The sequence below is a fragment of the Clarias gariepinus genome, chromosome 17 (genome assembly GCF_024256425.1).
Source record: "Clarias gariepinus isolate MV-2021 ecotype Netherlands chromosome 17, CGAR_prim_01v2, whole genome shotgun sequence".
NCBI classification, from domain to species: Eukaryota; Metazoa; Chordata; class Actinopteri; order Siluriformes; family Clariidae; genus Clarias; species Clarias gariepinus.
Genome location: NC_071116.1, coordinates 19,414,548 through 19,433,799, shown reverse-complemented (window position 1 = coordinate 19,433,799; position 19,252 = coordinate 19,414,548). Strand labels below are relative to the sequence as shown.

General features: G+C 37.8%; 1 protein-coding gene across 2 annotated transcripts in view; it reads right to left on the bottom strand.

Annotated features, from left to right (window-relative positions):
- Nucleotides 1-12,593: 12,593 nt before the first annotated feature.
- LOC128545645 (roundabout homolog 1-like) overlaps nucleotides 12,594-19,252 on the bottom strand; it is a 219,816-nt gene continuing 213,157 nt past the window's right edge. For both annotated transcript variants that reach the window (XM_053516134.1, XM_053516135.1), the window contains 6 exons: nucleotides 18,955-19,179; nucleotides 16,894-17,357; nucleotides 15,990-16,157; nucleotides 15,670-15,897; nucleotides 15,362-15,567; nucleotides 12,594-14,187 (listed from right to left, as the gene is read on the bottom strand). In XM_053516134.1, the coding sequence (XP_053372109.1) occupies nucleotides 14,173-14,187; nucleotides 15,362-15,567; nucleotides 15,670-15,897; nucleotides 15,990-16,157; nucleotides 16,894-17,357; nucleotides 18,955-19,179 (1,306 nt within the window). In that variant the 3' untranslated portion in view covers nucleotides 12,594-14,172. The remainder of the gene's footprint in view (nucleotides 14,188-15,361; nucleotides 15,568-15,669; nucleotides 15,898-15,989; nucleotides 16,158-16,893; nucleotides 17,358-18,954; nucleotides 19,180-19,252) is intronic.

Genomic DNA, 19,252 nt, shown 5'->3' with positions numbered 1-19,252 from the left:
GTTCCTGAATTGTGCAGTTCAATCACATAGACTGCTATAAGCTTCAGAAATTCGCCGGAGCAGCCGTTAAAAGGCACAATACTACAATTTTAAATTTCATTGCATTTTAATCAGTGTGCAGCCAAGAGTTCATTAGGACCAGGACTGAATCCTAAGCATATAAGAATGGAATAATGGAGCTGGTAATTAATGCAGGTTTAATCCCAGTGCTTCCCTTAATGGCAGTTTGTGTGTCAGAAGGAGATTAAGAACAGCACAAATATTTGCTTTAGTGTATTATAGAATAATTAATATGCATGTTTGTATCCAGTGGAAAAAAAAAAAACACACACACGCCTAAAATGTGCAGCATATGTAATTGCAATCTAAAAACACATCTCTCTGATTTCCCTAATCACCATTATCAGCAGTGATCAGTTTTCAATTAAAAGCAGCTCCAACAATGTATAGGTTATTCACTAACTTCTTACTTTGCATACTTATTATGCATAATATAATATTATTTTATTTTATAATGTATTCTCTACTGGCATAAGGTCTACATACTCCTACTTATATAAGAAGCATAATGAAATTATACCGTCTGTCTGTTTAGCGTTTCAGTATTTGCAGCGGTATTTGTATTTCAAAAGTGGGTATGGCCTAAACCGGAGAGTTTGAAGTTTTGTTTTTAGGACATTGCCGTTACTATTTTGTTTATGCATGACTATGACATTTATCATTTCTAATCCCTTTATGGAGTGCTATTTAAATACAAAAAATATATTGCTGTAAAATTCACATTTATGAATGTGGTTTTCCCGACTTTTCTTATCCCATGAATATAAAAAACACCCATTCGCCCAATTTTTTTTTTTCTTTCATTTTATTTATTGTGTCCTGAAATTTCCCAGTCCTGCTGTACAAGAGCGTTCTAGTCCAAACCAGATTCATTGATTTATTTACCATATTCCAAATATTTAGACTATTGAAAGAAACCGGAGCACCTGGATGAAACCCATGAAGTGCAAGGATAGCATCCAAACTCCACACACACAAAGACCGGAGGCAAGATTTGAAGCACTAGCCCTGGAGGTACAGTACAAGGCAGCAGTGGAAACCACCGAGACACCAGGCTTCACCAAAGAGCATCTTTTATTTGTAGCTGCATTTGTGTATTCAGGTTTAGTACACATTGTTGGTTCACTCCATTTAGATTACATCCTACCCTACACAGAAATTTGCTTAAATGAAATACTACATGCTCTTTTTCTTGAAAGGGAAGGTCAGTGCTGTCAGTCCATTTCCACTAAAACAACAAGACTAAATTTTAATTATAATGACTTTACACTGTTGGGTGTTAAAATACAAACAATTCCACACACTTGGTTTGAAGTCATTGAGAGAGTGGTGTGTTGTACTGTTGAACTGAATGCATCAATGCCATTCATCTCCCAGTAAAACAACACTAGCAGAATATTTGTCTGAGACAAAATAGTCAAACAGCGGGGGTTTTGGCAAGTTTAATGCACCATAGCAATACAAACTGAGGTTTCATTTTCCAAAACCGTAGGCAGAAACATTATTCCGTGATTAGCACCATTTCCAGTCTCTGAGATTTGATTAGCATCAGGTTGAAGGGACACTATCGGCCTCTGTAAGTCTTAATTGACTGGGCATCGAGGAGGAATTGGCAGGGGAGAGTTTAATCCTCGGCTGTGTTTCATCGCGTAGGAAGGAAAGCAGCAGCGGCAGAAAGAGGGATTTACAGTCTTTCTCACCGAGGACTCTATCTCTGGCCTTTCTGAAGGCTTGCAGGATAAAACCATGACATTTTTTAAAGCCCATCTGCACTGCTTCCACAACCACCATATTTTCTATTGTTACATCCTTAACAGTTGGGAGATTTTCCATTCCCAGGAGATTTGGGTTTCTGCATTCTGAAGACTTTTATGTGGGCATGTAAAAATCAATATGTAGCCTAAATTTGGTTTGTCTGAAAAGGTTTCCATTGGGATTGTCAGGGGGTGTTGGGGTGAACGCTGTTAGTTGGTGTGCTCATGTCTGGGGAGCTCGACTGAATAAATAAAACAGCACTAATCTAGTAAAGAGTCTGTGATGTCGGGGATAAAATAGTTTTTTTTTTTTTTTTGATAAAATACTATTGTCTGGCTATGCAGCATGTTTAACATAACAAGCAGAACACAAGTTTTTCTACAGTGGCATAAATATAGGTGGTTTTTGAGCAGGAAACAATAGATTAGATTTTAGACCTAGAAATTACTATCTTAAGGTGTTTGTTTGCCTTTAAAAAAAAAATTATACAAGATTACAAGGGCCCTAAGGAAATATTTATAATAATAATAATAATAATAATAATAATAATAGTAATAATATATATATATATATATATATATATATATATATATATATATATATATATATATATATAATATTTTTCTGATAATCTAGTAAGAATTTTAATCAAATCAACATTTTTAAATACTTGACTACATATTCCAGTTGGCTATTCATTAACGCGCACACACACACACACACACACACACCAAATAGCAAATGAATAATAAATGAATAGCAAATTCCACATAAAAAGGTAAAGGAAACAGCAAAGAAAAGATCAATGGTTCCAAAGTCTGTTAAAATTGGACCAAATAGTTTTTTAAAATTGCATGTTTTATGTAATTTAGTGTTTTAATAATTTTGGCAAAAGGTAAATTCTGCAGAGAGACTCTAAACACTGTGTGTAAGGCACCTTCCTGTTCTGTCCCCCCAGGCTTTAATGAAGATGGATGCTCTCGCCTTTATTGCTGATGCAGTCTAGAAAGGCTTGTCTCAGTTTTCTAGTGATCCAGCATCAAAATCTGCACATCACCCCCTCCCATATGTGCACCCACCCACCCGTACACCCACACACACATACAGACACACACAAGCGAAAAGTGCCCATATGTTACTGCTTCCTCTCCCATTTATTTCACAAACACTACCAAATTAACTGCAAAATGAACTAGCAGACACTCAGTAAATATCAATTACAGTGATATTGTCATGTCTGCTCCAGAGGGAGAGATGGACATTTAGAATAGCCGCACTACCCCCATGTTTCCCCCAGAATAAAAAGGGCTTCAGTGGGTGGATGGTGTGTGGATCAGACTGGAAATAGCAGTGGGTCACTGTGTGGAGTCAAGTGGACGACTCAGAGAGTCATACTGGTCAACGTGGAGAGGATACTATAACAATACCACTACACTGGTCTTTTAAACCAAGCAGCATGGGCAATATTATTGATTTTGCTACCGATTATCAATTTTTTAGATTTTAAACTACTTTCATGGAATGTAAAATGATTTAAAGATAGATAACCTAATGAGTCATGCTGGATTTATAACTGTCCGGGGATTCTGTAGATAATGACTAGATGTTGATTAGCTGTTTTTTTTCCCCCTTTAGCTGTCAAGGTATTTCTCTAAGGGCCCATTGACAGCACAGACTGAGTAATGTTAAGTATTTTTAACTTTGACATTTTCTTAGTGAAATATACACTTGCCATGCATTGGAATAGCATTTTAAAAGCAATTCTATTAAATAAGTGATAAACTGATTTATTAGAGAGTTTTAAAATTGTAAATCAGTTAGTATGCAAATTTGTTTTTTTTTAAACAATCTACTAAAAATTGTAATACCAAAATATCTATATAAACTGGAGTCAACACAAATGCGAACCCTTTATCGATCTATACAAACAGAAAAAAGCAAAACCAGAAGTCAGGTAGGAGCTAGGACAGAGAACACACTATATAACCAAATAAATGTTTGTGGACCATCACATTTCCAATACAGTGGGTGTTCTAAACTGTTGGAAATTATTTTATATTTAAAAAAGAAATTATTTGTATGCCATAGAGTTTAATCTATATCTAGTTTTACAGTGGTTTTGCTACTTTGCTAGTTTAATAATAGAATCTAAGCTAGCCTTTTTCTTTGCTAATGCCGGATTAGCAAACAAACCTACAAACATTGACTAGCATCAATTCCAGGAACCGAAAATCTAGCTAGTCAGTCATTTCTAGTTAATTGTAAGTGATATAGACGTTTTTTTTTATTTATTTTTTTTACATCTTTTACTTTTGATTAATTTAGGACCTGACTAAAATTTATCACTTAAACACATTTACTGACATGATCCCTAAATATCTTATGTAAAATTTTACTTCAGCATTTTTGTGTAGTCACAGAACTAACTAAATAAATTTAAAAAAAAAAACTGCTCGAAGAGCACACAAGAATCAGCAAAACGGTGTAATGTGTTCATGTGTGTAATGTGTACATGAGCTTCTACTTATGCCCTGAACTAAATGAAGATTTAACAGGAAACAGGTGAAGTCAGTAATCAGGTGAGTGGGAATATAATAATGTCTGGACTGGATTCTGGTGTGGTTGTGGTTTTGTAGTGGTTCCTGGATTACAACACTATTCAAGTGTGTGGATTATTCACAGATCAGCCATAACATTATGACCACCTGCCAAATGTCGAGTAAGTTTCCCCTTTTACCACCAAAACAGTGATGCACTGTGCTAAACTGTCACCTTTTTATCACAACCAGCATTAACCCTTTCATTAACTCAAGCTACTATTAGATCAAACTACACAGGACAGCCTTCACCACCCATGTGCATCAGTAAATGGGGTCCGGAATAGCACAGTACAGTATTTAAGGCATTGCATAAACTAAAAAGGAAGTTGATGAACAAACCATGACAAAATAATTTATTTTTCTTGAGATAATAAGATGGCCTCATCAAAAATTTAAATTAAATGATATGGCTAGTGTCATGTGAAGGCACAAAAGAGATAACTGTTTATCTGTCTCATTGTAGTTCATTAGTTGTGAAATTACCTATGCAGAAACTAGTCAGCTCATGCTAACCCTATCACTACATCTACAGTGGAACCTAGGCTGCATGTTAGACCTTAAGCCCTGTCTTGAGAAAAATGTTGACATCTTGTTTATAGTGGGATAACACAAAATAATAAATGATGACCTATATAGGCTTCAGTTCTTAACAAAGCAAGGTCCTCTAAATTACTACAAACTCTTCAAGTATCTCTTTCTTTGTGTCAGCAAAGTAAAACAATAACACTGAAAAAAGGGAATATCATACAGCATGTCAGCCGGGATTACTTTAAGGCTCAAAGTAGCTCACAGCAGCATAAAATTTTGTTATTGTGAACAGAAGATATTACAGCTTTATAAGGACGCCTGTTTCATCTAAATTGCTTCTAAATGTTTAGAAGTCTTAAGTTGTTCTTTAGACATATTATTAGACATAGTTATCAGTTTCCTATAGGATTTAGGGATGAAAAATTATTAACCTGATTTTATGTAATAAAAATAAAAATAATGCCCTATGGTGTGTACATTTTTTTTTTTTTTTTTACACACCTGGTTTATATGTGTTTTTATTTAATTTATACAACCACAATTTACCAATGATTACATTTAGTTATTATTATTATTATTATTAACCATTATTATTGTCACATTTGACTTCTACAAAGCTATCTAGTTTGTGTTATCCCTAATGTCTGTTTTGATGTCTGTATTTCATCAAGCATGATGAATTATCCAAATAAAATATTGGCTGTAGGCATCCCGGCGGCTCAGTGGTTAGTACTGCACCTCATGGTCTGGATTTAATTACTCCCTGAGTATACTGACTGTTGTAAAGCTCTGACATTAAGTCAAGTTTTACCACATCAACATTTATACAATAAGACGAAATAAGATTTTAGACATTTTTTATTTCAATAAGATGCAGGTTGAAAGTTTATGGAGTTAATTTATAATTTCTACACAAGTGAGCAATGCAACAGTTCAAAGCTTAATATTAAAAAGTTAAGAAGGAAATCAGCAGTCACTTGAAAAAATTTAAAGGAAAAGCTAAAAGCATAAGGAAAAACACTCATTCTCCAGAAGTGCTTATTTTGTACAGGGGACTCAGGGTGTAGGGCGGGGTACACGCTGGATGGGGTGTCATTCCATCGCAGGGCATATACACACACACACTGTAGTATCTAAATTACTGAAATGATTATATATACCGTATTCTGTATATATAATGTGCATTATAGTTTTAATACTTTAATTTCATTCACTTTTTCTATCAATCTTCAACAGTCACACAGAGTTATACATCTCTCTTATACATCTATTATCCTACACCACATGAAAAAGTACCACAAACATGTACATTTCAAATTTGCAAACATGAACATTATTGGAACAATGAATTAATAGGTCATGTACTGTATTATCATTATATTTTGCTAAGAGCTAGAATTACTGCTGATATATGCCGGTATTAATACTTTTTGACCAAAAAAGTGTGGCAAAAGTATGGGCAATTTGGGAACATCAATTAGGGAGGAAACCGGAGTACCCAGAGGAAACTCACCAAGCACGGGGAGAACATGCAAACTCCATGCACACAGATACGGGAATCGAGTCTGGCCGGGAATCGAACACTGGAGGTGCAAGGCAAGAGTGCTAACCACTACACCACCGTACCGCCTTCGCTCTCTCTCTCTCTCTCTCTCGAACACACGCATGCACGCTTACACTCTAAGAGTGAACAGCTACTGTTTTCTGATTAACCATGAAGGTTCATGAGTGAGGTTAATTAAACTGCAAGTCTTCCATTTCCCAATTGCAAAACACAGTGATTTGTGTCAAGCAAGGAAAAAAAGTTGCAGTAAGTACAAATCAACATAATTAAAAATAATTATTCTGCAATGTCTCATGAAAAATCATGGTATCCTGTGAAAAAAAGCTATATCTAGTGTTTCTTTTCCCTTTATCTTTTTATATCAGGACTGCACACTAAACTAGTAAAAATGTGATAAACTAATTATATTTAATCACCAAAAAGAAATAAAAGAAAATATTTGCAAAACGTTAAATGTCTGAGTTAATCAGAGCATGCTAATTAAATTGAACTGAATAGTGATGAGCAAATGAGCTAGCAGGGCTATCTTGTCCCTTTTTAAATGAAAAGTATTTAGAATCTTTGTGGAAGTATGCACAACTGCACCACCAGGGGTCAAACGAAAAAATGCACACAGCATGAATGCATCCATCCATTTAGGAACCTCTGTAGACCAACTAGGAACTGCAAATGGCCAATGGTGACCATTGTATTTATTCCCATTTGTACGACTGTGGTACTGTAGCACCCCTGATCAGCATTGCCACACACATTCACACACTATGGGCAATTAGCCTAATCTGCATGTCTTTGGACTGTGATAGGAAACCAGGTAACCTGGAGGAAACTAACTAAGCACAGGTAGACCATGCAAACTCCATGCACACAGACCCAATGTGGGAATTGAACCCGTGCTTGGAGGTGCAAGGCGGCAGTGTTAACCACTTATCCACTATGCCACTGATATAAATCAAGTAGAGCTTTATAGCTATTATAAACATAATAGAATTTGTCTTGTACCATTACTACTGCACCTGACCTCTTGGTATTATACAGTACATCACTCAAACTGAATAGATTAATCGAGTTGATTAGAATTTGTTCCTTAGATCTCATATCCTTATATCTAATATCATCATTAACCATCACTGGTGATAAATATTATTTCTGTTTTAATTTTCATTTTATCGTTGTCCAGAGGAGCAGCTTCACATCAAACTACAAGGGTGTGTCTGCCATCAAGAGCTGCATTTGCATATGGCCTAGATGCCTGGCAGATTTATCTCCATCATAACAGGTTGGCAGGGAATGAAAGAGAGAAAGAAAGAAAAAAAGAAAGAAAGAGAGAAATAAATAGTGTAGATTTTCTGGCAGAACTTGAACGAACTCTATGGCAGCTACGATATATTATGTGGCTGTAAATCCGTCTATTTTGTATAAATTATGCTACCATTTAAGAATTGCTGCAGGTTATAGCCTACAGAACAAACACCATATGACTATGCCTATTAATGATGCACCATGGTCCCACTCTATTAGAGATACACACTAACTCCACATAGTAGAGCTTCAGCAATTTTACTACTGTGAAAATGTAAGATATACAGAGGTGTTCAAGTCAAACCAGGACTTTTTGATTGTGCAGACTAACAACACAATTATGAGAGTAAAAACCTTTATTTCTCTATAAAATCCCCTGCTTAACTAATGCACATTTCTCAGCATTTCACTAGCATTTGGATACCATCAAGGTAGAAAGTTTTCTTAATATGCCTGAGCCTTGGTTGGACTTCCGGCTGAAATTGCCTCCCAGGAACTCCTTTTATGGCCCAAATATGTGGAAGTCAGCAAGGTAAGAACTTTCAGAAGAGTTCCCGTAATGTGCAAGTTGTGTTTCTAAATGACTGTGTATACAGTTTTACTCACTGAATGTTCATAGGAACGACTGCAATGGGCTCTGAGCCACCTTAGAGTCATTCCTAGACGTACAATCTGCATTAAAACATTTTCACCATTCAAATGTTTTATTCCATCTATGAGTCTCATTACCGCACCGCTTAAAGTCTTCAGTAAATATCAATCGGTTTTATGCCTTTATCCACAGGTCTCGGTTTGACTCAAACATCTCAATGAGTTTCTGATTACTGCATTTGAAGCAAAGTTTGGAGTTTGTTTACCGTCAGCTTGTATTCAAGGACAGCTAGTGAAGAATTCACAAAAGCAGAGAGCACATGCATATAAGGAGGTGATAATTAGTTTAAGAAAACAACATTTACAGTATCCATTGTGACTTTTGTCAGAAGTGATAATTTGTATGTCTGTAAAAAAGAAAAAAGAAGGAAGGAAAAAAAAAGTAAATGATAATTAAATTTAATGTCTTGATTTTTTTCAAGTGACAATCCATAATGCATGCAATGTTCCTATCGTTTTTGATTTTGCAGGCATTACATTAAAATGATATGTGACAAATTGTTGGGCTGGTGTCTACACATTGTCATATAATAATCTATCATGCAGATAAGGGGAAGCAAGGCTGCTATGTTGTCTTATTTGCTTTTAATCAAATAATTTAAAGTGGTTTATTTTTTGTGAAAACAAGAACCAAGCGCCAACAACTGGTGCTACTATATGAACGATGCTAGGGTTGAGGATTTTTTGTGTAGACAATAAATTCTCACAACCTATCCCATAGCAAAATTTTGTTGCTCAGAATGAGCTTTTTCTTGTTTCATGAGACTGAATTGAGCTGTCTAATTACAAGCTTGACCTTGTCTTTTCTATTTCTCCTAAACCCCACTTAGGAGAAACAAAGAGACATAACTGAGACACAAAGCAAGACATACTTTTGAGAAACATTAGAGAAATCTGAGATTATACAGTACATGAGAAACAGAACTGCATTAGAAGGAGAAGCAAATGAGTCATATATAAGATCACAATAAGATTAATATCAGATAGAAATGAGATGCATGAAACAAATTAGATAACATAGTTTTATCGAACATATCAAAAATTCTCAGTTGACAGCATTCAGTGTAATAAATTTACAATTCACAAAATATAACAGACACCAGCAAAATCTGGCAAATCAAGACACTTAATTGATACAAATGGTCATAAAACCTGACAAAGATATTGAGTGTCACACTGCTCAACTCAAAGTATGATTTACTGTATACAGGAGTTACACAACAATCTTCAACAATCATTGTGACAATCTTATAATAAAAAAATCAGTCCATAAGGAAATAAACCAAGAAAAATTGGTTGCTTGCTATGTGTAAGGGCTACAAGAACAGGCCAATGCTAGAAAAAGTTCTTTTTCACCAGCTACATCAGTCTTCTCTTGTGGTGGATGTCCAAGTCTGCATCTCCTGTAGTTGCTTAGTATCTAATGGAACAAAATATATATATATTAAAACATTTGAGATTTACCTACACACCATTCAGCCACTCCATTCCCAACTTTCTGAAGGTTGAGAGATGGGTTTGAGCTTGCTCATGGGCTGGTGCTTACTTGACTGATGATGTGCTGATGGAGATTCTGGACATTCTCCTGCATTCTTGTTCTCCTGAGGTGGCATGCTTCTAAAAGGAACTCAGTTAAAGTACACATTTGAGACACCTTTGAGAAGATGCAGAAAACGCTAAATCTCATTCAAGTCTCAGAGATGGCTCATTTCTGTCTAGGAGACAAATGAGAGATTTACATGAGATCTCATCTTGAAGTTTCTTTGCTATGGGATTGTTGACAGTTGAGAGTTGCTTGATGGTGGTTAAATTCTACTATAACAGCATTGTGGCTTCTTTAACACAATCAGCTACGACTGACAAGAAACTTGTGAGCTACTGCAACAGAAAGCATACAGGCATTAATAAGTGAATTAATTTCTAATGAATTAATTGCCTTTGGAGAAGGAACTAGACCCATCCAACACAGTCCAATCAAAGTAGAAATCACACAAAGGTAGGCTGATTGAAAGAGCAGGCTAATAACAAGGGCAGCTTTTCTGTTTATCATGAATGATATTAAGAAGAGACACACCATGACTTGAATATAGATTCGAAAGACTTCATGTTTCACTTCTTGAATACACTCACTCATCTTTTATACCGCTTTATCCTGTATTCAGGGTCGCGGGGACCTCAAGCCTATCCCAGGAGGCTTTGGGCACGAGGCAGACGAGACAGATTTGAAAAAAAAAAATAAAAAACAATAATCAATGATGTTACTTCCTAATCTTTCCATGAGTGTGTTCCTACAGTTCCTAAGCAAACCCTTATTTCTCTTTATTTGGCTTCAAAAAGCCAAACTTTTTAGGTATTAATTTAAGTAATTTTGAGGAATAAAGTTTTGAGGCTCCCCGGAGGACCTTTTTGCCTCTTATTTTCAGTCCAGTTTCTGTACCTGACCAGTTTCAGATGAATGTTTTTTGTTCGTTAAGCCACATGTTGACGTAAACTGAAGAATGCTGAGTTGTTGGAACCGATAAAAGGGGAAATACTGTAAGGTTGCTTCTGTCGTTATCACATAAACAACCAATTTTTACTTTTGTAACTTTAGGCACTTTTGCATTAAACGTTTGTATCCATTTCTTGAATTTAATCTCTCACTCATTCTCTAGACCCCTTATCCAGTGTACACGGTTGTGGGAGGCCTTCAGCCAATCCATCACAGAGCACACAAGCACTCATACTATGGACAATTTGGAAAAGCTAATTAGTCTAATATCTCGTTGGAAGATACCAGAGGCAGGAGGAAACCAGAGTACCTGGAGTAAACCCAACAAGCACAACAAGACCATGCCAACTTTAAACACATACAGTACACACCTGAGGCAGGAATTGAACATTTGACCATGGGGGTGTGAGGCCACAGCACAAACCATTATGCCACTGTGCCGCTGGTAATTTATTCTACATAATGTAATTTATGTATGTATTATGTACTGGTATATGAAGAATGACGGGTGGCACTATGTGAACATCTATCTATATAGCTGGATATAGACATATATAACTATTCTTTTTTAGTTTGCCTTGTTTGCCTACACAAAAAAAAAGACTAAAAATATCTATTTTTGCCTTAATATGTAAATAAAAAGTTTGTAAATGTACTTAGTTCTATTTAATTGTAACATACCCACATCATTCTTTACTATTATTTACCATGAGTTATTTTGTTTCCCAGCTTACATATTTTGCTTGAGTAAAAATGTTTGCCCTTCATTTAAATTGATTAAGAAATATTTTAGTGTATATAAATCACAGGCACTATAAGAAAAAGCTGAAATGGTTTTATAATACTGTAATGCTTCAGTAATGCTGAATAATGATTTTTTTAGCCCTTGTTTTCAATCTGGTGCCAAGGCTTCACTGCTATCAAGTGATTCTGAACAATGTCAAATTATGTTTAAAATCAATAGCCCTCATGAACTGGAGGAGAAAATATGATAGGACTAGAGACAATGCAATAGTTTAGAGATGTATTAGATTCACCAAAGCTCTAGAGTAGAAACTGGACCATGCAAATAACTCGACTGAACTCCACATTAAACTCAGCCGGGACGGGTTAACAGACTATTGATCACCCTCTGAACTTCAAATGAAAACTATTAGCAATGTTAAGGATTAGTCAATGGTCTGATTGGCTGACTCACCTGACATATTGTGGATAATCTATATATAGTCCGTGAATGTAGAATATCTACATTGGAAAACCTAAATAATTTCGCCTCATTATAGCAATTACTGTAAAGGTATTTGTACAGACTATTTGTCCTAATAAGCAAGGGTAAATGCATGCAAACCAAACCCTCCATGTTGCAAGTTTCAACATGATTGAGTAAAGCTGTTATTGCACGGTTGCACTGTGTGCACTAAAGGTCCTTTCTGCAGTGTTTTTGCCCCAACAGGAGGTAAAGCAATATTCCGGCTGCACTGTTCTCACAGGAGTATAAGGTCAGAAAGGGGTCGAGTGCAGTTCGGTCAATTCTTTAATAGAGAACGCATGACGCATGTGGCACTGAGGATTCGGCCTGCCTTTCCAACGCCTTTGAAGACGTGGCATAGGCGCAGTAAAAAAAAAAACAAGCAAAACATGGCATTTGAAAAATGTTTTAATAATAAATAAGGTGGGAAATGACATGGTTTGTTTTATTCTAATTAGATAAGATTATCAGTCATGAAAAGTTATGGCTGACAATTTAAAGCAGTTGTACTTTTTTTTCCTTTAACATAGTAAACACCAAACAATGATGGACAGCACAATTATTGTTTTTTTTTCTTCTTTTTTTTTCCAGAGAACATATTCTCACACACATTGTTCATCAATTGAAAACAAACAAACAAAAAAAAAGTACTGCAATAGCATGGATTCAAACCAAACCGAAGCAGCTGTGTGCTAGGTGGCCCCAGCGGTGCTTTGCACTACCACAGGAACCCCTAGACCAGGTTTTCCACCCTCCCCATCCCACAACGATGTCCACATCACTTCTATACAGTATAGACAGAGTTGAGCCTGCAGCGAGACAGATGAAGCGCCAGAAGGCTTGCTGTTTGGTTGTGGCAGACAGTCTTCTTATAATTACAGTGCACACCTCGTTCTGGGATGATCACTTCTCAACACAAAATGGAGAGGACACTTCTAATCCAAGCCTTCTAGATCGAAAAAAGAAATCGCCCATTGCACATTTTCTTGTTTCACCCTCATTTAAGTGCATTTGTCTCATCAAACGTAATGTCATCGCTGGTAATGAGATGACAGGTTGCCACTCCTGGGTCTATCTCTGTTCAGGTATATCACCATTCCATGGCTTGAGCGAGACCCAAAGCGGACATCCCGATTTCCGTCCGGTTCATTCGCGCAAATGAAATGAAGCAAATTAGCTCATCTTCTTATCCGATCTCGAACACCATGCTTAATGAGACACCACTTATTGCGCTCCTCATATAATGTGGCGCGCTTCATAGCTAAGAATGGTTTAAAAAATAAATGTTTAATGATTGTGCTTTTGAAACCAAAGATAAAAAAAAACAGAACATACATTAACAATAACAACATCAACTAACAAAATGACAACAGTGCATTGTTAAAAAAAAAAAAAACAATAAAAAAAAATCTAAAAGAATCAAACGGCAGCACTTCTTTCAATGATTTGGTAAATTTACAATCGCAACCCTCATGCCCGAGTTTTCATTATCAGAAAATACGTTTGGAGAGCAGTGAGAGGGAAGACCATATTGAAGTACTGTATCACAGTATGAGTGAAGAGACCTCTCTTTGTACTGACGATGGTCCACTGCTCCCACTTGCAGTTTCTATTACACTCACACCGGCGGATTATAAAGATGATGCTCCTGTGTGGGAACATCACACCTTTCCACAAACTTACACCAGTCAATGGGGTTTTAAAGCAGAATAAATCGCCTACTTAAAAAGAAACTCGAGAGCATCCAGTTTTCCCTCTTGCTCACACGGAAAAGATTAAATATTGAAGCAGATTGAAAAAAAAAAGAAAAAGAAAAGAAAAACATTAACCATTGGTCATTTTTTTCACCTATAAGCACAGAACAGATCATTTACATAATTGTGAATGACTGTAGATGGTCTGAATCGTGTACGGTGCACAGTTCGATGATGATTCTCCGCTCTGAGATCTTTTTTTTCTTATCCTGACTGGATCCTCAACTCTCCAGCAGCTGTTGAAAAATAGCGAGATGTCAATTCCTTTATGTAAAGATATCACAAGTAAGACAGGTTAATTTAAGGGGTCTGGAAACACCAAATAACCAAATAAACACCAAATCAACAGTAAATAAACCCTTTAGCGATGCTGGACTCCAGTTCCAATTTAGCAGCATAATGAACCACGGCAATTTACGCTAATTTGAGTTTGATATAAATCCTTTTCTAATTATCTCGGTTATGGTGGAAATGTTGCCAAAACCAGGCAGAAAATTTCAGATGGTGATCTGGGAATTTCATTTGTTGATTAGAGACGGTGTTAAGACTAATTATTGCTGTACTACTACATGCTTGGGAAATCAAGTTTGGGTTTATTAAACTCAGAAACACGTTCTGCCTACAAAGGTACCCGTGAGGCTTTTCTCGAAATCAACATCAGATAATCAAGGTGGGGAACTACATGCACTTTTATTTGCAAATTCAAATAATAGCACTTAGAATTATAGGTAGAGTAGATGGTAGGGGGAAAAAATCATGTTTTAATTAACACACTAGCCACACATACAGATTTCAGGGTAATAATGATGTTAAATTACAATTGCTGAAATGAAAAAAATAAAAGAATGAAAAACAAAATAAAATTCCCGCAATTCCCACTTGTAAGACAGCTCTCCCCCTGTTATATGTCAGTTACCATCCAAGGAGGATGAAGGTTATCACTTGCTTCCTTTGAGACACCTGAAGCCAGTCAAATGCATCTTTTAAAAATGATGCTCATGATGTAACAGGGCAGAGTAACACACTCGGAGGAAAGCGTTATTCGACCCCTTTCACATACACAAGCTGACAGATAATTGGCAAGTTCTGCTGTGATTGACAAGGGAGAATGAATGCCTGTCTCTTTCACCCAGAGAGCCAGTCTTCCTCTCTTGGCACTTTAAAAACTAGTGAAAATGATTAATGCATCCTTATAGATAATATATATTATATAATTTCTAATTTTCTACCCATGTATTAAACCTTATAAATAGCATACTCTATAAAGTTGGTTCCACTATCGAATATTATTGCTATTGTTATAACCATTTAAGATATCCGTCTTAGATAATGTACTGTATCAGGATTGTTTATTCCCACATAATATTTTTTACAGATAGGGTATTTGTGAGGTCATCATCAGTATCCCACCTCTAATTCTTCCTCCTGGTGGGAAAAGGCTCCCAAACTTGTGAGCCCTGTATCATTGGGGTTCTTCCGGCCTCCTGAGCCTGCCTCCCCTCGCCGGCGGCCCCCAGAGCCCCGGGACGAGATTGAACTAGAGGAGCTGGGAGTCTCCCTCTGACCCTGTGCTGTAGGGAAGGATGGCCTGTTGTAAGGCGGAATGTCCTCTGCAACTGCACACACAGCAAGGAGAACCATGAAGGCATGAAGGCCACGCAAACCCCCGGAAGCCATAGGATAACAGTGGAATCCAAGTAATAGCATGCCGTATTCACCTGTGTGTTGGCGTGTTTTGCCAGCACCCTTATGTGTGTTCCGGAGCTCCCCCCGTCGCTCGGCTGAGGCCTCTCTTGTCCGGTAGCCGCCGGCACTTCCCCGCCTGTCTCTGGACTCTCCGCAGCCCATCCTGGGCAACGTTGCACCCCTCTCCTCATATCCACACCTGGAACCATGATTGGTTGTCTTCATTCCAACGGAGGAGGGGCTGAGGGGCATCACTGGGTCTGGATTAGAGAACAGAAAAAGGGAAAAAAATATTTTTTTATACTGACGTTGTGGTAGATAATTTGACATTCATGACATGTGAGCATCATACCATCTGTATATTCGTCTAGTTGTTGCTGCTGCTGCTGCTGTTGGCTCTGGTGACCAGCTGCATGCTGCTTGTGCCTTTTGTGTGGTTTCCTCTGCATCACTGCAGTGCTCATGTTGCTATCTGTAGACACTGGGCTACTGGGACGGTGGCCAATGTGGTATCTTTGGCCTTCAAGGGAGACAAAAGCGTGTCAGTCTATTCCTGCACGTTTTAAAAGACCAAACCGAAGCAGGCCAATTTTACCTTCCTTGACCTTGTTCACACCTGGTCTGGTGTTTTTGAGTATACAGATTGTGCACTATACATGCATTTGGAACCGGTTTAAACCTGGTCGCTTAATCTCTTTAGAAGCTCTAAGTCAATGTTAAATACATCAGTCACTACATGCCAGACTTGACCAAGAAAACTCCTCCCAGTACATTACATCATAACGCAATGCCAAAAAAACAGAGGAATGGATTTCTGTAGTGGTACTGCCTTTCTAAAGTGGGTTCCTCTAGTTCATATAACAGCTCGTAAACTTTTGGGTGTATAATTAAATGGGGCATGAGGCATTCGAAAACTGGCGAGCGGTGGAATGTAGTGGCATGTAATTATTTCTGTATTAAACAATTTAAACAGACATTGTCTTTGAAATACTGAACAGCACAGTTGTTCAGGGGAATTAAAAAGACAAGAAAAATTGATGCAGCAGTTGGTTGTCTAATGCTTTTGGATATCATGCAGGATGGTTAATCAAACCTTATTTTGCGATGCAACTGTATGCAAAGATCCAACTCTCTCAAGTCACCGCACCGTACTTATGATAATTATGCAATGCCACTCAATATTAGAATATTAAGATGCAAGAAATAGTCATATGTCAAGTGCTACTTCTTATCAGCCTCTCATTCCTGTGACTCACCGCCTCTTCCAATGTCTTCAGGCCCCGCTCCTGGATAGTGGGCCACTCGCAGCCCAGCATACTCAGCCGCTGTGGCGACAGCCTGGGCAAAATCAGCATCGGTGAAAAACGAGCCATCGGAGGAGCTGATGGCGCTGGAGCGGCCCGACGAGCCGTTGTCCTCCTCAGATGCCGATCCCCAACCGTTGATCATTGACCCGGCGACAGAGCTCTCCAGGTCACCCGTGCTCGAGGCTGGAGTCTGCTCCAGACCCCTGTGCAGATGCAGCCGGCGTGATAGATGACCCTGCTGCTGCTGGATCTGTTGCTGAGGCTGGAAGTGGGATCCTTGGTGATGCTGGTACTGCCTCTGGCCTGACTCGCCATCTGTGTGATCGCATTCTTCGTCATCGCCATCGGTATAGGCATAGGTGCGCGAGGGCGAAAGGGTCTGGGGTGGAGGAGGGGGGCTCGTCGCTTGCCGTCTGAGAATAGGAACACGTTTCATTAGCACTCATTGTATAGTTTCATACGAGACACTAGATATATTCCTAGTCATTAAAGCACGCAATAGAGTCCTGGAAATGAAAAAAAATATTTAGTCCTATAGTAATACAGCCCTGGCATCATGTGGAACTAAACAAAAGAATTGCATATTGGGTGGTTTTTGCCTTCATGAGGGAGGGAATTAGGTGGTCGGATATGAATTGTGCCAGGCAAAAAAAAAAGAAAAAAAAGCCACATCATTAACAGAGTTTATTGAATGCGCTGAGTTTTATGTTCATTTCTTCATATTCTGTAAATGATTTATTCTGGTGAGGGTTGCTGTAGTTTAATTGACTAATTTGTTTATAGTTTGGAAACAGAACCCAGTTCATTAAAAACTATCACATGCAGGTACAAACAAAAATAATTACTTGAGGAGCGGGTGGGAGTGGGATTTAAAAAAATAGAAAAAAAAGGCAGTCATGTAAACGCCTCCACATGACACCACTCTGGAATACCTTCTTTCCAACAAGACTGTTGATCAAATTTATGCACCGCTACAGCTGCTCTGCTCAATTATAAATAACATTGTGAAGTGTTTTTGTAATTCTGGAGTGATGAATCATGCTTCACTGTCTGGCAGTCTGGCGGATCAGTCCGGAATTGGCAGAAATCAGGACAATGTGACTCGCCCCAAAATATAACACCAATTGTAAAGTGTGATGGATGACAAATAATGGTGAAGTTTTTTTTATCCAGTTCCTGCCTGGTCTCCTGGTTCTATAATGTCCATATATACTGTAATACTACAGCAGGGCAAAAAAAATGTAGTTCCAAAAACATTCCAACCATTACATAAACTTTTGGAAGGAATTAAAGTTTGCAAGACAGATCTAATTGTCGGCGGATGGCGTCTTTATGTGATGACTTTCTGAAAGTTTGATCGTGTTTAAAGTAATCCAGTGTTGTTGAGTCTTCTACTGATTTAGTGGATCAGTAGCACATAAGTAATTTCCTTTGAAAAAAGCAAAAAAATCTTTCTATTCTGAAAGAAAAAAAGTCAAACCTGTTTTCTTTGTATGCTCAAATTAAACATGGAAGTGTCTTATCTTGTATGGAACCAGACTTTCTTTTTGCGGTACTGCTCCAGCGTTCTCTCATGCCTGTCTCATCCTAAGAATTTGCATATTTTATATATTTATACACTCCTAGGCTTTCATTATAAGTGAATACGAAAAAAAAAACCATTTTGAAATCCACATTCATGGTAATAACCCATTCCTTGTGTTGTGTCGTATTTATTGTGTTATCCTCGATGCACTGCGTATACTGCTTCACACTTTCTATTTATTGTCTTAATCTTATTGTCTATTTGCAATACATGTTGTTTTGCTCTTCACTCTTGTCACATTGTGTAACGTACCACACCATGGAACGCTATTTCATTCCACTGTATATGTGTATATCGCTTAAATGACACCACAGCTCTTTACTATCTACACTCAATTCTGCGGATGATGTGGATAGACACTTAGGCTGAAGAACTGCCTCTTGTGTTCCTTTACTGCAGATGATCAGGTGTTAAGAGTGCAGTACCTGCGATCTTCCTGGGTGATGTGCAGCTCTCCCTGAGGAGAGGGAGTGAGTGTGACTGTGGACTGGTGGCTGTAAGACATTCCCGCAGGTGAGGACGGTGTCCCTCGAACAGGTGGAGTGGGGCACCTGACCAGATTCTCCTGCTCTTCCTCTTCTTCCTCTTCCTCCGTCTCCCCTTGGTGCAGGTACATGCGGCTCGGAAGCTTTTGTGGGTCGGGATCAAAACTGCAGGGATACCAAAACCAGTGTTTGAGCACTTGCCTTACTGTAAGTACAGTATTGGAACTGCCTTACTGCA